Here is a 19700-nt window from a genome sequence, read left to right as displayed (position 1 = left end):
CAGCTATATCCGACGCATGTTTTGTTGCCGACCGACAGTTGAGTAGTAGACATGTCAGCGTTTTTTCTTTGTTGCTGAGGTTTCCATTCTTATTCTCTGTTGCTGTGAGTTGTACCTGTTGTAGATTGTAAGGGTTAGATGTTCTATCGTTCTTTCTCGATGTTCTGTTTGAGTCAATTGGTACTGTCTCGATTCTTTCCTCTCTCTCGTGTTCCGGTATTTCGTACGATCGGGTTAAGGCCAGAGTTTCCTCCTTTGATAAAGGTTTTGCCCTATTCGGTCTGTTGTCATTATGTTTCAACTGCCATATCGTTTCGTTACTCTTTCTTTGTGAGCGGTGTACCACGTTTTGGATGTGCGTGACCTTGGAGTGAATGCTCGTCATCTCCTCGATTTTATCCATTGCCTGTGAGGTATTTATAGTGATTTGTGCCATCTTGTTTACTAGTTTCTGGAGCATGTTAATATCTTTCCTGTTCTGATGTGATTTCTTAGGGTAGACAGATCTGTTACTCCGGAGTTTGTATTTTGTTCTTCTCTTTTTTGGATCTGTTCTTTGTTCCGTACCCCTTTCATTTGTAACCCATGTTTGATTGTTCCTTCCGTTCCTATTGGGGGAGTCGTCATTGCTCGCTCCGTTCTGTGTTGTCGTGGATGCGTTTGTGGGTGAAAGTCTGCATGGTGTTGGTGTTATACTCAAGGGAGGTGTAGGGGGGCTGATATCTTCTCCCTCGTCCACTTCTTGGTTGTCATGAGGCATTATTCTCGAGATCGATGTATGCTCTACCAAGGAGGCTTCTTCGTTCATGAGCGAGGACGGCTCTTCTCTTTGGAGCCGGTTCTGTTCATTGTATGTCTGATTGATAAGCCTCTCCGTTCTTTCTGTCGTGTTCTCAGACTTGGACCTTGCTATCTCAGGTCTATCTTCTCGTTTAGAGCTTTGAGCATGGTGTCCCCTATATCTAATAACTCCACTGTTGTTATCATTAGCGACGGGAGTGTCTCCTGGTGAGATCTGGTGTAGTTGGTGTCTTGGGTCTTCTAATGAGTCTTTCATTATTTGGAATATCTTGGCAAATTTCTCCAGTTCTCGGTTTGCTGCTTGTATCAACACAATACCCGATTTGTAAATGGTGATACTTAGTTCTGCTCTGCATCTGTATGATGGTGAGGTCATCATTTTTGTGCCGTGAGGGATGTTTGTAGTCGTTTTTATGTCAAGCATCCTTGAGAAGGTGTTGCGCCATTTTGTTGTTTTGTTCGTGTAGAATATGAGGTCATTCATTGAAGCGCCATTAGTTATATTGAAATATAGGTCCGTAAATAGTATGTCCTGGTTTTTTCTCAGGGTGTCGTGTTTAAACTTTTTTGCTGCATTCTTGGATAGATTAGGTGGGTATTTTATAGTCTGAGCTTTCGGGCCTGCCGTCTCTTGGTATCGCCCGCTCATATTGGCTCTGTGTAACAAGTCTTCAAGTGACTCTTTCCTCAGCTTGCTTCCGGGTAGAAAGGTAGCAAGTCTTCAAGTGACTCTTTCCTCAGCTTGCTTCCTGGTAGAAATGCTGCTGAAGATGCTTTGTTCCCCTTCCGTGCTTACTTTCTGAATCTAGGCTTGTTTTAGATACAAATTTGCTGTGTGAGAAATTTCACCTCAGTTTACTCCTGATATCCTTTTTGTCATTATAATTCCAGATGGTCACAGTTGGAGATCTCTTAGCTCTCTCGTTATCTTCTTAGTTGTGGTGTCACTGGGTTGTGTAGTATATCACCCAGACAGTGTAAGATGGCTGCTGTCGAGCTGGTTCTTGCAAGAGCAGAGAAGACTTTCTCTCTTTCCACTACTTCGATTAAGTCCCTCTTCCCTGATCGACTGTTTTTATTTCCTTGTTGGTTGTTTCCAAGAGGTGCTAGTTTTCCCCCGTTCAGGAGGTGACCTTTCTTTAATTATTAATTGTTTAGTTGGATTTGTTTAATTGGAATCCCAGCTTGGAGTAATCGAGCACTTAGTTCGCCGGGTTATTGTTGGTCATGTCCGATTTGGGCGCCATTTTAGGGTCAGGCAAGGCTGAATTTTGGCTCCCGACTGATTCACTCTTCATGATTTTTATTAAAATAGGTCCCGCTTTCCTCCTCACTCACCGCTGGGCGCGAGGACCTCCACAGGCCCCCGCTTCCGTTGCCGTCTCGCTTCTGTCCTCCTCTCGCGACTTCAGACGTCTTTGCTGATGACTCCGTCAAGACGCTCGTCTCCGCACGCGCTGTCGAGCTCCAGCTGGGGCTGGCTTGCAACGAGATGTTCTCCCCTGCGTGAGATGGTCCTCACAGGAGTCCCCCGCCTCATCACCTACCCGGGGGTCGTCTCTTCACATCGGTAGCTTCCGGGCTTCTTCGAATCAGTGCCGTGTCGGGTGTTCACACATCCCGTCAGCTGTCCGCCTTATGCCGCTTATTATTCAAGTCTCATCCAGCTTCCGCCCGGCACCATTCGTCCCGCTTCCACCGGGCACCACGGATGGGCAGTTTGTCTCCGGCGGCTCTCAATCCTCCAGGTCAGTGTGTGTCCGCCATTTGCTGACCGGTCTTCTGTGTTGCCTTCAAATTCTAAACCTTCAGTTTTGAAGGTGCACTGCTACCAAGGCCAACACCTTTGTAAATACCCAAGGTGCACTGGTGAGACCAAAGAGGAGCACCTCAAACTGAAAGCGCTCCTGTCCCCCTACAAACTGCAGGTAGTTGCAGGACGGCTGGTAGGACAAGTATATAGAACTAGACACACTGCAATGCCAAAGCCACCATCCAGTCTTTGGGGTTGAGAGCAAATAAGACATGGGCTAGGGTGAGCATTCTGAATTTTCCCTTATGGAGGAAGACATTTAGAGGGCACAGGTAGTCTGTAGGTCTCCATCCTCGCCCAGGCACCACTCCAGGCTCCGCTCGCAGCCGTCATCAGAAAGCATGGACTAAACCGCCAACACCACCCAGCAGATCCTCTCCCTCAACAATGAACCCACAGTCGCCAAGAGCAACTTCCACAACGGGATGAGGGTTGTCGCCCACTGGATGAAAGGCAGCTGCCTCAAGCTAAACTCAGAAAGACTGAAGTCCTCATCTTGGGCTCCACCCCCTCTGCTTAGGACAACTCCTGGTGACCTGTTCACACCCACAGACCACACAATAAATCTTGGCATCATCTTGGACTCCTCGCTCACCATGAACTACCAAATCAACACAGTCTCATCATCCTGCTTCCACATGCTAAGCCTGTTCCGAAAGATCTTCAGGTGGATCCCCACTGAGCCCAGATAGACGATCACCCATGCACACATCAGCAGCAGACTCTTCTACGGCAACACACTCTATGCCTGCATCAACCAGAAAATCCTCCAGAAACTGCAAAGAATCCGGAACACCTCCGCTAAAGTCATCCTTAACATCCCCGCCGCAGCCACATCAGCAACCACCTGAGAGACATCTAATAGCTCCCACTCAACAAAAGAATCACCTTCAAGTTCCTCACACATGCCTACAAAGCCCTACATGACAGGTTACCTGCATACCTCAATTACCGCCTCTTGTTCCACGCACTCAACAGAGACTTCCACTCAACTGACCCTGGTCGCCATCCCACATATCCACAAGACAACGGCCGGGAAAGATTCTCCTTCTACCTCACAGCAAAGACCTGGAACACCCTGCCTCTCCCCTTAAGGCAATTACCGTCATTGCCCCAATTCAGGAAGGACCTAAAGACCTGGCTCTTCAACTGAACCACAGTGCCTGGCGACAGATCTGCAGTCACCCTCCTTCTTCCCCCGGCGCCTTGAGACCCTTGGGGGGAGGGTGGGGAGTAGTCGCACTTTAGAAGCTACTTGATTGATTGATCCTTTTTTCGGCGCTAGAAAGTAGCAGAAATAACAATCACATCCTACTTCTGGCACCCTCTTCAGCTTCCAGGCCCTAGGTTCCCAGGGCATCACTTACTAGGGACTTACAGGGGCAAAAGTACCAATATTGGATATGTTTCAGGGAAGAGAATTGGCACAGGAGCCCTGATTGGCAGGGACCCTGTGCACTACAATCAAAACCACATCAATTACCAGGCAACAGGAAGGGGTTACCCCATGTCAAAAGAGGCACTTTCTCACACTTGTGAAGATGTTAACTCAGGTGTGAGAAGTGGCACCACGGGTGGTACCGGCATGATGTTGGTTGAGGTCAGATCAGCGTCGAAGAGTGCTATCAGGACCTTCTCCTCCGGCAGCATGGAGTCAGCATTAAAGTGGCAGTGCATGGAGGAGGTGGGACCGGGAGGTTGAGGGCAAGACGGGCTCAGAAGGTCCAAGTGGCGCCAAGGGCAAATCTGCCAGCGGTACTACAGATGGTGAGTTACTCAGCTCCAAGGGGCCTTATGGTGTATCAGAGGGAGTTGATAGGGATCTGAAGAGCTGGAGCATAGCTCAGCAGAACTCCTCTGTCTAATGTGGCATAGCAGTTGGCTCTGGAAATTCAGCATGTTCTGGAACGAGCAATTGGATCGACTCCAAAGTCTGCTGCCTTTGGGAGAGAGATCAAGAGCTGTGCACCACCCCTGGGCTTGCTCGGGCAAATGCAAGTGGCGGGAGGGGGGTGGAATCCCTCTTCAATTCCTTATGCAACTTTTTAGACTTACCAGAAGACCTGCCCATAGAACAGCTAGGTTGACTTTGGAACCGGAAGTGAGCTTTGGATGTTGGCCACGACTTGGAGGGATCACAGTGAGGAGTCATTTTATGACCTAATGACCTTGGGGTTTATTGATGTATACTCGCTGCAGGCCTTGGAGTCATGGCTCGACCACAGGCATACCTGAAGAGAATATGTCAGACATTTCTTTGCAACAGTCCTTACAGGTCTTAAACCTGTTGTCTTTGAAGGTGACATACCTTACCCACTGAAGAACAATTTTAAAAGTAAATGCCTAAGAGATGAAGTGAGCTTCGGCTCCGCATCTGGTGGAGCTAAAACTGGAAAAGGAACAGATGTCAGCATGCTGGGTTAGCACCTATATAGGCTATGCACATATTTTCCATAGCAGCTTCAGTGTGGAGCTATAGGTACTGCTGAAAAGTTTCCTTGTCCAGTCAGGCACCTAGAGAAAATTCAAAAGGAGGGGAATCTGTATCTAGAAGTCTCTTTTAGATGTTGTATGCATCTACAACCTCAGGAGTCCTTTGGATACCAAAGCTGGAACTGCCTCTCAAAGATCACAGTCCACACCATCTTGCTTGTATCTTCACTCCTCTCTGGAAACCTGAGAACCTGAGACTTGGCCACTACCGAGCAGCATTTAATAGAAAGTACACAGTATCATGATTTTTATACTACAAGGTTAAAAAGTCCACCTTGTTGGATATCTCACTACTTAATGACAGAGTTTAGCTGAGAGTGCACTCAAAATTTACAATCAATGCCTTCCTCCATCTCAATGCATCTATATGGCATAATTCATGCATGGCTATTGGCAATGAAGTTATGAACAGGGAGATATGGCAACCTACTGATATAATTAGTATGTGCATTGCCTTGCAAATAAAGTCTTGAATCCCTTCCAGGACCTAGTAACAGGCTTTCATCCAACAACTGCCTGACTAAGAAACTTGGATCGTCGCTCCTGATATTGGAAGAATGACTGATCCATCCTTATAGACAACTATGGAGCAGCTTTAAGGCCAGAGTCGCCGGCCTATATTCTCTACTAATAAAATAACTCTACGCCAGACCGCTGCACTCCTGCCTCAACAGACTATGGCAATATAAGCTCTCATTAACTTGAACTGACCAAGGCAGGCCTGAGCCATTGGAATCCCATGATGAAGGAACAATTGATTTACAGACTGCACAACCTGTAAGCAATATTTAATTGGATATTGGACCCTGATTATCAGGTCTGATAAAAGCAGACTAATCTAGGTCCCTTTTTTCAGTAGCACTGATCTTAGGGGTTTCTTCACTGAGACCGAACTGATTCATATTATACTGGAACAACATGGAAATACAGGTCATCTTTACTGCTCATGGACTACATCCCACCTGGAGCGCACGGATAAGTGTACCAGAAACTCAATTTAGATATGCTATATAACAGTATTTCTATTGCTTACACACTGGATTTTCGCTCTGCTCTGTGATCAGGCTTACGGCTACCACACTGAGGTTGCATGATTAGTATCCCAAAAAGTGTGTGCATAATTTCCTGCACTGTCACAAATGACAGCTGTCTTTGGCATCCAACATCGCAAACATACCAATGTTTGCGCTTTTATTGATAGGCCTAAACTACAGCTGTTTGCAGCCATTGGGAGGGCTCAACCGAAGTAGAAGGGCAGGTAATGGGTCCCTTCCTGGGGGTGGGCTTATGCCACCCTCCAGTGGGAGGAGGGCATAAGCCTCACTCTGGTTGGCTGGGTCCCCCTATCTGCTAGATGGTGAGGACAGAGTTGTGTTTCACCTCGCCTCCCCCACCTGAGGGGTGGGGTTGGCAAAGCTGGGCACATCTCTCCTCCTAACTTGGGTATCCCGCCGATTCTCCCACCCAAGTGGGGGTCAGAACTGGTATGGGCCAGTTGCTGGGAGCCGCAAATGGCTGGGGTAGCTCCCAAAAACGGCAAACCTTTGAAGCTTCTCGTTCGTGGACCCTGCCCATCCTGGGGAAGGAGGCTTAGCATCTCTTCCAAGGATTTGATTTGTTTCAGCAACCCGAGAACGACAGGCACTCAACCCAGGGGATCCAGAAATACGTCTGGTGGTGGCAGCTCGCGAGCAGCCACTCAGCCAGGACACAAGAGTTAGGTCGTTTTTCAGGGGGATGCCCTCTGAGTGCATTTTTCATCATATCACACACTGGCATCAGTGTGTGTTTCATGTGCTGAGATGTTTGATACCAAACTTCCCAGTTTTCAGTTAAGCCATTATGGTGCTGTGGAGTTCATAAGGACAAACTCCCAGATCATATACTCCTTATGGCATTACTGCACTTACAATGTCTAAGAATTGACTTAAACACTGTAGGGGTACAGGGCTCATGCACCTGCACTTTCACCACTGTTAAAGAACATCCAGCTTGAGGGGGGCTTACCTATGCCGGGGCAGTGGATGTGGGTATTGCACACAGGGATGTGTGCTATGTCAACTCTTCACTTTGTTCTGCACCAAAACACGCAGCCTGCAATGGCAGTGTGTGTGTGTGTGTGTGTGTGTGTGTGTGTGTGTGTGTGTATATAAAGGTTCAGGACCTCTAAAGGTGGCACAATAAGTCTTCCATGGTCACAGTGCCCTTGATACCTATGGTACCTTTTACAAGTGTCTTAAATGTGGCCAGAGTTGACAATTAGGTTTTGCAACAGTACAGTTTAAGGAACGAACACAGGTCTTGCACCTCGTTGGCAGGAACCCAGGGCACACTCAGTCAAAGTACATCAACATTGGGCAAAAAGTGGGGGGCAACCATGCAAAAAGGGGCACTTTCCTACAGTTCCCTACTTTTCATGAGAGCTATTGCTAATAATTCCAGGTTTCTACGATATAGTGCTAACCAACACTTTTACAAATGGAGGTACATGGGCCTTGAGGGATTGTATTGCGTTACCTTATTGGCATTACCTTAACAGTCTCCTATTGTTTCCTAAAACTGTCTGCTAGGCAGGCACAGATGAGCTTGCACACACAGTATCGGTATCACTTCTACCACCTTATTGAACAATGTGCACATTTACCCATTAAAATGTATTACATTGATACTTTCAATTATCAGTAGGATTCCTTCGATGTATGACACCCCCTTACAGAATAAGAGGTCATCAGCGGTTACAACAGAGTTGTTTGAATAAACATTACTTTTTGCCTCTTTTTACCCAGGAAAAAAAAAATCATGTTCTCCCAACTTTTTTATGTGATTGAGTCATTCAATTTGAGTGGAAATCCTCCCAACATCTTCCAAGTGTGCCTCGGTTTGGTGTGTAGGAATAAACGTGCTTCTGTCTGAGCTGAAAACCTGGTTAGATGAGTAATAACCAATTAAACTGTTGTCCAGCCGTGGTTATCAATATACTTGGGCTCAAGGTTGCCCAGCTAATCATCTGCCCAGCCCTCCTCGTAGCCAGAGTGTAAACTGAAGGGAATCCAAGAATGAAAGGATCTAAATGAGCAGCAGGTAATACACAATTACAAACGCATGGAGCGGGCAAGGCTGCAAATTGTTTAATCATTTTAACTACGTTTCTTGGGGGGCAAAGGTACATTTTGCAGAAGAAGCGGGATTCTAGGGTGCCTCTCAGCACTGAAAATACTTACAAGCCTGCAAACGGTATATAGGTCAATAGATTTGTGAAATCAATAAGCACAAGCAAGGAAAACATCTTTAAAAGCAGGGTCCAATTATGTCTTTAGCACTTAAACGAGTACAGCAAGAATGAAGGCACCTCCTGCCGTCATAACTATTAAAAAGCAACAGTTTTAACATAATGATCAAAAAACTTACACAACGTATGATGGCTTTTCTTTTTCCTGATCTAGAGGCCGCCGTGTTGTCCTTCTTGCCTCACACCACTAAAAGATAAAGGAAAACATTTTGAGCGGAAGTGTTACAGAATGTATACACTATGCTGATATTAACATAATGAATACAAAGTTATCTTTTTTTCACATCCAAGTGACAACAATGTATTGTTCCTCAACATCGGCTACACTGATGACACTGTACTCTCTCTTCAAAAGGAGTAAAACACAGCTAGGATGCTGTTTGACCAGTTCTCCAGGACCAGCACACGTGAGAGGCAGATATGCAACGCTGGCAAACACTTTCCTGCTGTGTCTCAAAAGGTAAATAAACAAGCATTTGCAATGCAATAGGTCTCGCATTAGGAAAGTTTGTGCTATTGGTATTGTAAATGACAAATATTTTATTTATGTGTTGGTTTTAAAAGTAGCGAAATTAATAGCTTTGTCATTTACAATGCCAATAGTTTTAACTTTCGCAAACGTGACACCTATAGCATTTGTAAAGCAATATGTGTTGTATTTACATGACTTCGATGTATTAATATTACAAATAACAATGGCTTTTATTTTTTTAATAATTAATACTTAAATAAAAGTTATTGTAATTTATAATGGCAATAGCTTAAAGTTTTGTAAATAACTTTTGGGAAGATTATGTTCAGTGTATTTTATTGTGATGAAAATCCAAGAACAGCAGTGAAATACTAACATCTTTTTGTGACATTTGTAATAAAGCTTGAAACATTGAGAGAACATATTAGAACCAGTTGTTGAATGGTTGCACAGAGTGATGCTGTGGCGTTCAGTGGTGCTGAGTGATGCTGTGGCCTTCAGTGGTGCTGAGTGATGCTGTGGCCTTCAGTGGTGCTGAGTGATGCTGTGGCATTCAGTGGTGCTGAGTGATGCTGTGGCATTCAGTGGTGCTGTGGCGTTCAGTGGTGCTGTGGCGTTGAGTGGTGCTGTGGCGTTGAGTGATGCTGTGGCGTTGAGTGATGCTGTGGCGTTGAGTGATGCTGTGGCGTTGAGTGATGCTGTGGCGTTGAGTGATGCTGTGGCGTTGAGTGATGCTGTGGCGTTGAGTGATGCTGTGGCGTTGAGTGATGCTGTGGCGTTGAGTGATGCTGTGGCGTTGAGTGATGCTGTGGCGTTGAGTGATGCTGTGGCGTTGAGTGATGCTGTGGCGTTGAGTGATGCTGTGGCGTTGAGTGATGCTGTGGCGTTGAGTGCTGTGGCATTGAGTGATGCTGTGGCGTTGAGTGATGCTGTGGCGTTGAGTGGTGCTGTGGCGTTGAGTGGTGCTGTGGCGTTGAGTGGTGCTGTGGTGTTGAGTGGTGCTGTGGTGTTGAGTGGTGTTGTGGCGTTGAGTGGTGCTGTGGCGTTGAGTGGTGCTGTGGCATTGAGTGGTGCTGTGGTGTTGAGTGGTGCTGTGGCATAGAGTGGTGCTGTGGCATAAAGTGGTGCTGTGGCATAGAGTGGTGCTGTGGCGTAGAGGGGTGCTGTGGCGTAGAGGGGTGCTGTGGCGTAGAGGGGTGCTGTGGCGTAGAGGGGTGTTGAGGGGTGCTGTGGCATTGAGGGGTGCTGTGGCGTTGAGGGGTGCTGTGGCGTTGAGGGGTGCTGTTGCGTTGAGGGGTGCTGTGGCATTGAGGGGTGCTGTGGCATTGAAGGGTGCTGTGGCGTTGAGGGGTGCCAAGTGATTTTGTGGCGCTGAGTAATGCTGTGGCATTGAGTGATGCTGCGGCATTGAGTGGTGCTGTGGCGTTGAGTGGTGCTGTGGCATTCAGTGGTGCTGTGGCGTTCAGTGGTGCTGTGGCGTTCAGTGGTGCTGTGGCGTTGAGTGATGCTGTGGCGTTGAGTGATGCTGTGGCGTTGAGTGATGCTGTGGCGTTGAGTGATGCTGTGGCGTTGAGTGATGCTGTGGCGTTGAGTGATGCTGTGGCGTTGAGTGATGCTGTGGCGTTGAGTGATGCTGTGGCGTTGAGTGATGCTGTGGCGTTGAGTGATGCTGTGGCGTTGAGTGATGCTGTGGCGTTGAGTGATGCTGTGGCGTTGAGTGATGCTGTGGCGTTGAGTGATGCTGTGGCGTTGAGTGATGCTGTGGCGTTGAGTGATGCTGTGGCGTTGAGTGCTGTGGCATTGAGTGATGCTGTGGCGTTGAGTGATGCTGTGGCGTTGAGTGGTGCTGTGGCGTTGAGTGGTGCTGTGGCGTTGAGTGGTGCTGTGGTGTTGAGTGGTGCTGTGGTGTTGAGTGGTGTTGTGGCGTTGAGTGGTGCTGTGGCGTTGAGTGGTGCTGTGGCGTTGAGTGGTGCTGTGGTGTTGAGTGGTGCTGTGGCATAGAGTGGTGCTGTGGCATAAAGTGGTGCTGTGGCATAGAGTGGTGCTGTGGCGTAGAGGGGTGCTGTGGCGTAGAGGGGTGCTGTGGCGTAGAGGGGTGCTGTGGCGTAGAGGGGTGCTGTGGCGTAGAGGGGTGCTGTGGCGTAGAGGGGTGTTGAGGGGTGCTGTGGCATTGAGGGGTGCTGTGGCGTTGAGGGGTGCTGTGGCGTTGAGGGGTGCTGTTGCGTTGAGGGGTGCTGTGGCATTGAGGGGTGCTGTGGCATTGAAGGGTGCTGTGGCGTTGAGGGGTGCCAAGTGATTTTGTGGCGCTGAGTAATGCTGTGGCATTGAGTGATGCTGCGGCATTGAGTGGTGCTGTGGCGTTGAGTGGTGCTGTGGCGTTGAGTGGTGCTGTGGTGTTGAGTGGTGCTGTGGTGTTGAGTGGTGCTGTGGCGTTGTGGCGTTGAGTGGTGTTGTGGCATTGAGTGGTGCTGTGGCGTTTACGCAGTTGGGAGGAAGGAACAAATCAGGCGAGGGATGAAGTTGTCATGTAAGACATTTAAATCTGCCGGTGGAGATCCGTATCCATATCAGGGCTAGCTACAAATGGGAAAAGTGCCCATCATCGTAACGAAGGGAATAGCAGGACCAGGCCGAGCGCTATTGGGACCCGCGTGCCTTCTTAGAATGTATTTGTTGCATGTGCTGTTCCGTGTAAACATGAAAAGGTGGAAAAGAAGGAAAGTACGCGAAGGGGGAAACTGCGGGAAAGGAGGTGCGTTTGCGGGAAAGGGTAAACGCGATAGCTGCAGCTCGTTTGTAGCGTGGAATGTCGAATAGAAAACCACTCCATATCGCGATGGTGAAGCAGTTTATAGCGCTGTGGAGAGCACGTCATCTGCTCGTGGGTAGATACCTCCGTAAGCAGGAGGCAGAGGGTAGGAAATCACTCCATCTTGCTGCGATGAAGCGGTCTATGCTTCTCTAAGCGGAGAAAGTCAGCCTCCAGCACAATAAATGATCAAATACAGCCTCACAAAGGATGCTAGAGACCGTGGAGACGATAAACCACTCTTCCTCGCGGAGATGGAGCGGTTTTTGGAGCTGAGTGGAGTGGGGTTATCCATCCTTGGAATAAATGACAGAGCAACATAACAATATTTCACACTGCTGCGATAAGCGGGGTATGCTCTTCAGTGGAAGAAGGGAATCTATCTGAGCAAGCCACGTAGGCAAAATACCGGCAGATGCAGGAAAAACACTCCAAGGCGCTGTGAAAGAGCGGTTTTTGCTACCTGGAGGAAGTGATCCACTCCCAAACTAAATAATGCAAAGTGTCACCATATGCTTACGGCAGAGAGTTGAAAATCGCTTTATATCGCAGCGGTGAATAGAGCACTTTATATCTTGGTGCTAAAGCGATTTTATGCTGCTCCCTTAGAGAAAAATGACCATCACTTTGTAAAAATAATGCTGTGTGAGGTGGTGAACTAGAGAGGACAACCCCGTCACGTGGGATATGCTTACAGCAGAGAGTTGAAAATCACTTTATATCGCAGCGGTGAACAGAGCACTTTATATCTTGGTGCTAAAGCGATTTTATGATGCTCCCTTAGAGAAAAATGACCATCACTTTGTAAAAATAATGCCGTGTGAGGTGGTGAACTAGAGTGGACAACCCGTCACGTAGGCAGCTTTAAAGAGGTTTATGTTGTTGAGTGTTGAAAGAACTTTCCTCTGCGGAATAAATTAAATGACCCTATGGGGACGACACAACATAGACGTCGTATCACGCTCAAAGCGGTTTAAAGTGCTTTGTGGGGAGGGGTTACACTCGAGGCACAAATCATAGTACTATCACGACAGAAGCTGGGGCAGATAACAGAAAGGAACTCTATTTCACAGCAATGAAGAGCTTTATGCAGCGCGGTGGAGAGAGTTTAACCACATACGTCATAGTAAGGAACCGAAAAGAACAGGACAACCTGACCAGGGTTCAGCACAACCAAAACATTAGTTCAAATCAAAGTGATGTTGGTGCAGCACACTTCCCGTGCCCGTTGTCCCCAGGCACAAATCGATCAGTAAATTATAAACAAAAGATGGGAGGCGCACTCATAAAGGAATTGCACAAATACTTGTAGTCCGAATGTCTTTTCTTCTTTATTTAGGTAATTCTACCCAAGACACATACACAGCCAACGCGTTTCGTTACTTGTTGTAACTTCGTCAGGGCCTGTGCTCTCTTGCAGGAATTAAGCCAGAGAACTCATCGTCTAAGTGACACAATAACGTGAGAAAGCTTCATAGATCCACAAGTTGTAGAAGGCACAATTGCTCTACTTGATACGAATAAGTCAAAGGGCGTGATGGGCGTGGTCTTGGAAGTAGGAGGCTCAGACTACTGAAATAAGAACACTCTGCCGTATCGAATGGTGGAAAGTAACCTCTGCGGACTATGTATCACCTCCTTGCCCTTACGCTATTCACCAAAATATTTAGGAGCAAAGTATAGTCCGCCAACCCGTGTTATTATGCCGGGAGGTCGATATTAGGGACCAAGAATTGCAAAGGTTCGCGCGGCTGCGGTTTGGATTTTAAACGCAAGCCAAGCATCCTCTTTTACACTTAGGAGGCATTATATACCTATCAAAGACTATACTTCGCTCCTTGACGTGACTGGTTTGTGGGTGGGGATGCGGGGGAGCGAGTGAGAGGGAACGGGCATATGTTAGGCCAAGCGTGCACTTGCGAAGCGTCACGCTTCAATAGATCACACGAACTGCATGTAATCCGCTTGCAATCCGCTTGTTCAAAGAGTTTGTTTCAAGTACTATAGATCTTGACATCTGCAATGCGCAAGCGCATTGGCAGACGTCGAGACCTAAAAAACAGGTACGACCCAAGAGTTCACTGAAAATCCAATGAGCTTCTTTAAGGCTTTGAAACACTGGGTAGCGAAGGTCTGCACGTAGCGCTTACAATAGACTGCCCAAGCAGTTGATAAGAGTTTTATTGTAATTAAAGAAATATGCTTGGTAAATGTACAAAGTTTAACTGTAGGTTGCTCTCTAGCTGAGGGGCCTTCAACCTCTTCTGTAGTGAAAGCTAATTCTGATCAGTGACAATCATCATACGCTACCAAAGCTAAGCAACTCGCGCGTTGTTACCAGACACCCTCACGCCCAGCTCCATTGACTTTAAGCCTAATGTCAATACAACCAGACACTAGGATTTCAACTAATTACTTTGTGTTGGGGCACTGGTATAGGGCTTGCAGGTGTATTAGTGAGAGTGTGGTCTTTGGGGATGTATGAACATGTGTGCATATGAATGGGATAAATGTGTATGGGTGACTGGGAGCTTGTGTTGTATGTACTTTTGGCACTGGAATACTTTTTTCGTCATATGTGGCACCATTTACATGTATAATACAAACATATAATCATTTTTTTGAATGAGAGAAATTTTAAGTGCAGAAAATGTTCTACAGGAATGTCTGTGATATGGAAAAATTTCCTGTTCTTTAAATTTCTCCCACTTAAAATAATGGCTGTATTTTTCAGTTATAAATATGGCACTTTGTCTACCACATACTGGGAGCAAAATGCCTGCTGTGTGTAGGCAACACATTAAAAATGGAAAATATTAAACTAAAGAGTTAACTTTATGTTTATATGGATTCCATAAAACTCATCATTTAAATTTAATCGAATTTCCAAAGGTCACATTTACCAACACCAGGTATCTGGCTCCCAGTTACGTGTAGACAAGGTGCCATATTTATAACAGAAAAATAAAGCCAGTTGTTAAAATGGGAGGAATTTAAAGTGAAGAAACATTCTTCAGAAAACATTAAGAAGTAATTGGTTTAATTAAAAGTAGAGAAAAACATTAAGACAATGTTTCATAGAAATAGTTTTCTTGACTGTAAATTTCTCCCATCAAGAAAAAAGAGGACTGTATTTTTCAGTTATAAATATGGCACAATATCTACTGGCTAATGGGAGCAAAAGGCGTGGTGTCTGTAAATCCATCATTTTGAAATGGGAGAAAATTAAAATGGAAAGTTAACTTAATCATTAAGGTAACTTTTCATATAAATTTCGTACCATTTAAAAGCATTCAGAAACATCATTTTGTTCTCACACTCCAATAATGAGTTGGCAAGAACTTGTTTAAGAGTTAAATAACTCAGAACACTACGAACCCGAAACACCCGTCTTTTTGAGCCATGGAAAGCAGAGCGATCTGAAAACCGTGGCTGCGAGAGCCTCGCGGCCGGGACCCAAAATGATGGCGCACTCGGAGTAAAGTGCTCCGGAGGAATCCAGGTCGATGTAAGGAGGAGGATGTGAGGATTGGCACCGCCGCAGAGGTGGATCGCTTCAACGGGACCTCCGGAAGGGACAGTGTTGCTGGTGACTGGCTCCTACAGAGCTCCAGCGGGCTTCCCTCGAGATACAATCAGCGGCAGGATCATCAGCGCTGAGGGCTGTGAGGAGATGCCCTGCGGCCTAGGCAGAGAACTGGGCTGACTAGCCTCCTCAGAAGTGGATACAAAATCTGTGGAGGGTCATTGGAACGCGCACCTCGGGAGAGGCCCTCGGCACTGGGAGTGGTTAGAAGACACCCAGCAGACCCGGCAGACAGCCGCGACATCCAAACCCCCACAGCAGCGGAGGTAACAGTGAGTGGCTGAGAGGATCCAGCGGATTCCGGTGGCCTGTAGACTGAAGAGTGTGGCGAGAGAACACTGGCTGAATCCCCAACGACCGGACCTCCCAGAAGTGGATGCGGAGGTAGAGATGAGCATCTGGGGGGGCTCCGGTGGATCCAGACTCGCTGCAGGCTAAGGAGCGGGGCCAGGAGCACATTGGCTAAAACCACGCCTGGAAGCTATGAGCCGGGAAAGGACACTGTGAGGGGAAACAGCCGAGAGAGGATAGAAGCCCTGCACAGTAATCCATGAAGGCGGACAGCCTATAGCAGAAGGAGCCGATATCATAAGTGTTGGTGAGCGGGTTGTAGCGGCCATCATGGACTGAATCTGAGGATCCTTGAAGGGCACCACACAGTGCGGAGGACCGCGAACTCTGTTGAGAAGTGGGGTGTGCCTCAGGAGCCAGCGACTGAATTGGGGGCAACATATATTTTAGAGCACACCATAGGAGAGCGGCACCCCCACGAGATTGATAGACTGGGGTGCGGGCTGGTCTCTCATAAAGGCCCAATATGCGGACAGGCATGCTGGTACAGTCGGAAGGCCTTGAATAACAGGGGGCCCCAGACCTCACCTTATCAGAAGGAAGAGGGGGCGGACAAGCAGGGAGCATCCTTCCTTGATAGCGCACCTGATCAAGCTGGGAACATGGTGAGGCCATAGAGACTGGGTAATTGACATTGGGTGCAGCATGAAATACTGGGAGAGTAGACCTCAGGGGGATAGGCAAGACCACTCCCCCCACCCCCAACGAGATTCCTTGCATACTGGTTGAGAGCGGACCGCCCCGAAGGAGGCCTTGGAGACATCCGCCCGATAAGCCCGGAGAACGGATGGGGAAAACAAGCAGGAGGAGGGAGGTCGAACCCCTGGCCCAAAGTTCGATGGGCACAGAGGACAATTCAGCACTCTAATGCTGTGCAAGATGATGCGCCAACAACGCCAATGGTCCAAGACATTCTACAGGTCATAACTGCCTCGAGGCTGGCTGTGGAGAACAAAATAGATATTGTAAGGGAGGAAATGGGCCTCCTACGAGCCGACCATCTCAGGTTGGCAGAGTGACCACAACAGAAACGGATATTGAGGACCTAAAACCGATTGTAAAAACAACTGCAGGCAGGCTGAGAGTGGTGGAGGTCCAAGTCAAGGTACTGACAATGTGGGCCGAAGACCCTGAAAATAGGTCCCGCCCCGCCACGACAATGGGCGCCTAACAGGGCTACCAGAGGGAAGGGACATAGTGGCATTCCTGGAGAAATGGTTCAGGGAGGAGGTGGTGCCAGATGGCCTGTCCCCATACTTTGCACTGGAGAGAGCACACAGAGTGCATGCAAGGCCCCCTCCAGCTGGAGGACAACCGTGACCAGTGGTGGCCCGCCTTTTGTTTTACAAGGACAGAGACCATATATTCTCACAGACCCGTAAGAAGGAGCCCCTGGTGGTGGACAAAAGCACGGTCAGATTTCCCCCTGACTTCTCTAGGTATGTTCAACGGCAGAGATCATCATTCTTGGCGGTCAAGAAGAAGCTGCGGCAAATGAAAGTCCAGTATGCAATGCTCTTTCTGGCCAGACCGAGAATTGTGGTCATCTTGGGCACCCTATTTTTTAGTTCACCGCAAGATGCCTGGAAATGGATTGATTAACAGGCCTCCAGAAGTGCCCCTCTAGAGAAGCAGAAAAGAGAGGGCACCCAATCACGAGGAGAACACGGCATATCTACAGCAGCCCCTTCCAAAGCCGAAAAGCAGCGGGAACATGAACAAGCCATGGCGGCAGTGGCGTCTCCGAGTGCGCCTGGTTCCAGTGGTGCATCTTCTCCTGTAAGAGAGGATCCAAGGGATTCAGACTCAGACCATAGCACCAGCACGAAGGAAGGTGCCAGTCAAGACATGCCGGTGGGCACCCCTGCCACAGCGGATGAGATTATTTGACTGACCCCCAAAAAGCCGCAAATATTAACAAAGGACGAGTGGAAGGGGCGGGAAGATTCCCACAAACAAACTTTTGCAACCGAGTGGAGGCAGGTGGGAATACACCCTGGATAGGAACACTTACAGATTGAACTATTCACTGAGTGAGAGGGTGGTGGGGCCACAACGTTAGATCCACCAGATGAGAGGAGGGCCAGCTGTACCCAATATGCTCAAATGTTGGGTGTTGTTTTTGAATGTTTGGATGAGGAGGGTTTGCTCGCTTGTCCTGGGGAAAGGAGGTTTGGGATGTTATTGGTTCATGTTTATGGGGGTTGCAGATCTCGCAGAACAGTCACTGAAAAGGTAAGAGCCTAAACCGCGCTCTCGCCTGCAAGTACGGGGGGCTGCGGGCCCTCGAGGCCCGTTGGCGATTGCACTTGCCACTACACCAATGGTTGGTCCCCAATCATACAAGATAATCTCATGGACATTAGAGGGATGCACACCATGTCCAAGCGGTATAAAATGTTATCCTTTCTAAACAAACGGTGAGTCCATATAGCTCTATAACAAGAGTCCCACCTGTCTGCGAAGGAGGGGGCGGCTCTTTGAAGTAGATAGCGAGGTCATTTGTATTACACATCGTACTCCGCCTTTGCTAGGGGGTCTTGATTTGGGTTAGGGCGGGTGTCCCGTTCCAGTGTACTATGGAAAGGATAGATACAGCTGGCCGGTATTTGGCAGTGATGGGCCGACTGGATGGGTGAGATATAGCGATTGTGAATATATATGGCCCTAACGTAGATCAGGGGACATTCTTGACTAGGATCACGGGTACTCAGTAATCATCGGAGGCGACTTTAACTGCATAGCTGACCCTCGGAAGGACGGATCACACCCACAATTGAGGGATGCCCGAACAAATAGAGACATTCACAGATTAGCAGGACAGATGGGGCTTAATAGACTCCTGGAGACCCCTGAACCCTGAGGGCAGGGACTACTCCTTTCATTCCTCAGTACATGATCTACATGTTCAATTAGATAAGTTCTTATGTTCCCCAGACATACACACCCCGAATCAATCCGTGGAATACTTAACGTGCACTTTGTCTGATCACAATCCAGCCTGCCTTTACCTGAGGTGGAGACAACTGCGCCAAAGAATACCAACGTGGCGCCTCAAACCTGAGGCTGTAGAAGACCAGGTGTTCCTTAAGGAAGTTAGAGAATGTATAATGAACTACTTTAATATAAATTCAAACACGACTAACTCCCAACTGACAGAATAGGACAAATTTAAAGTAGTGCTCAGGGGCAAATGCATGGCGACCTCTATGGGAGTAAGGCGCTCCCTTTAAGCGGACCTTGAATTTGCAGATAGGGCACTGCGGGCACTGGAGATACAAAGGCCAGGATGTCCAGAATTAGGACATGCCCTACTGGATGCCAAGGAGGTAGTGGCCAAACAAAAGGAGCAGCTGCGTAGCTATGATTATAAACGGTACATGGAACGCACACTTGCAGAGTGGGACAGAACCATAACAGTGCTGGCTTGGTTGGCTAACCCGGCCTGAAGGGGCCCTCCGATTCTTGAAATTGGGGATACCAAAGGACATATTTACCGGCAAGAGGAAATAGGAAATAAACAGGAGGTTTATATAGTTCCCGGTCGAGACAGGGAGAACACACAATTTGAGAATACCTTGGAGGCTGAGGTGGCAGATGCACTAGGGGCCCCCAAAGATATACAGGAAATAAGAGCTGCAATCGAGGGACTGGCTAGGGGCAAAACGCCCTAAACGGATGGGATGCACATAGAGCTTTACGCTGCCTATGTTGAAAAATTGGCACCCAAGCTAGTGGGGGTATATGAAACGGCTCTGGAGGTGGGTCATCTCCTGAGCTCCACCCGGAAAGCACTGATAGTCCCTCTACTCAAGACAGGCAAAAGTTCCACTGATTGCAAGGCTTACAGACCAGTATCAATGCTAAATTCAGATATTGAGGTACTAAGCAAAATCTTAGCCACAAGGCTCCAACCGCTAATGACTGACCTCATTTACAAAGATCAGGCGGGATTTATCCCAAGGCGCAATACTGCTCTTAATGTCAGACGACTCATGGCACTTATGAAAAGAGGACATGAAATGATGGGCAAAGAGGTGGTCTTTACTGTAGATATGGAGAAGACTTTTGATAGCCCTGAATGGG

At 47.8% G+C, this 19700-nt stretch overlaps 1 protein-coding gene across 1 annotated transcript in view; it reads right to left on the bottom strand.

Moving 5' to 3' along the window:
* SRBD1 (S1 RNA binding domain 1) overlaps positions 1-19700 on the bottom strand; it is a 781048-nt gene that overhangs the window by 643637 nt on the left and 117711 nt on the right. Inside the window, exon 2 of the mRNA XM_078649673.1 lies at positions 8516-8583. Within this exon, the coding sequence (XP_078505799.1) occupies positions 8516-8583 (68 nt within the window). The remainder of the gene's footprint in view (positions 1-8515; positions 8584-19700) is intronic.

Source organism: Lissotriton helveticus, chromosome 6 (assembly GCF_964261635.1).
Source record: "Lissotriton helveticus chromosome 6, aLisHel1.1, whole genome shotgun sequence".
NCBI classification, from domain to species: Eukaryota; Metazoa; Chordata; class Amphibia; order Caudata; family Salamandridae; genus Lissotriton; species Lissotriton helveticus.
The sequence above is the reverse complement of the archived record's forward strand: the minus strand, read 5'-3'. Positions and strand labels throughout refer to the sequence as shown.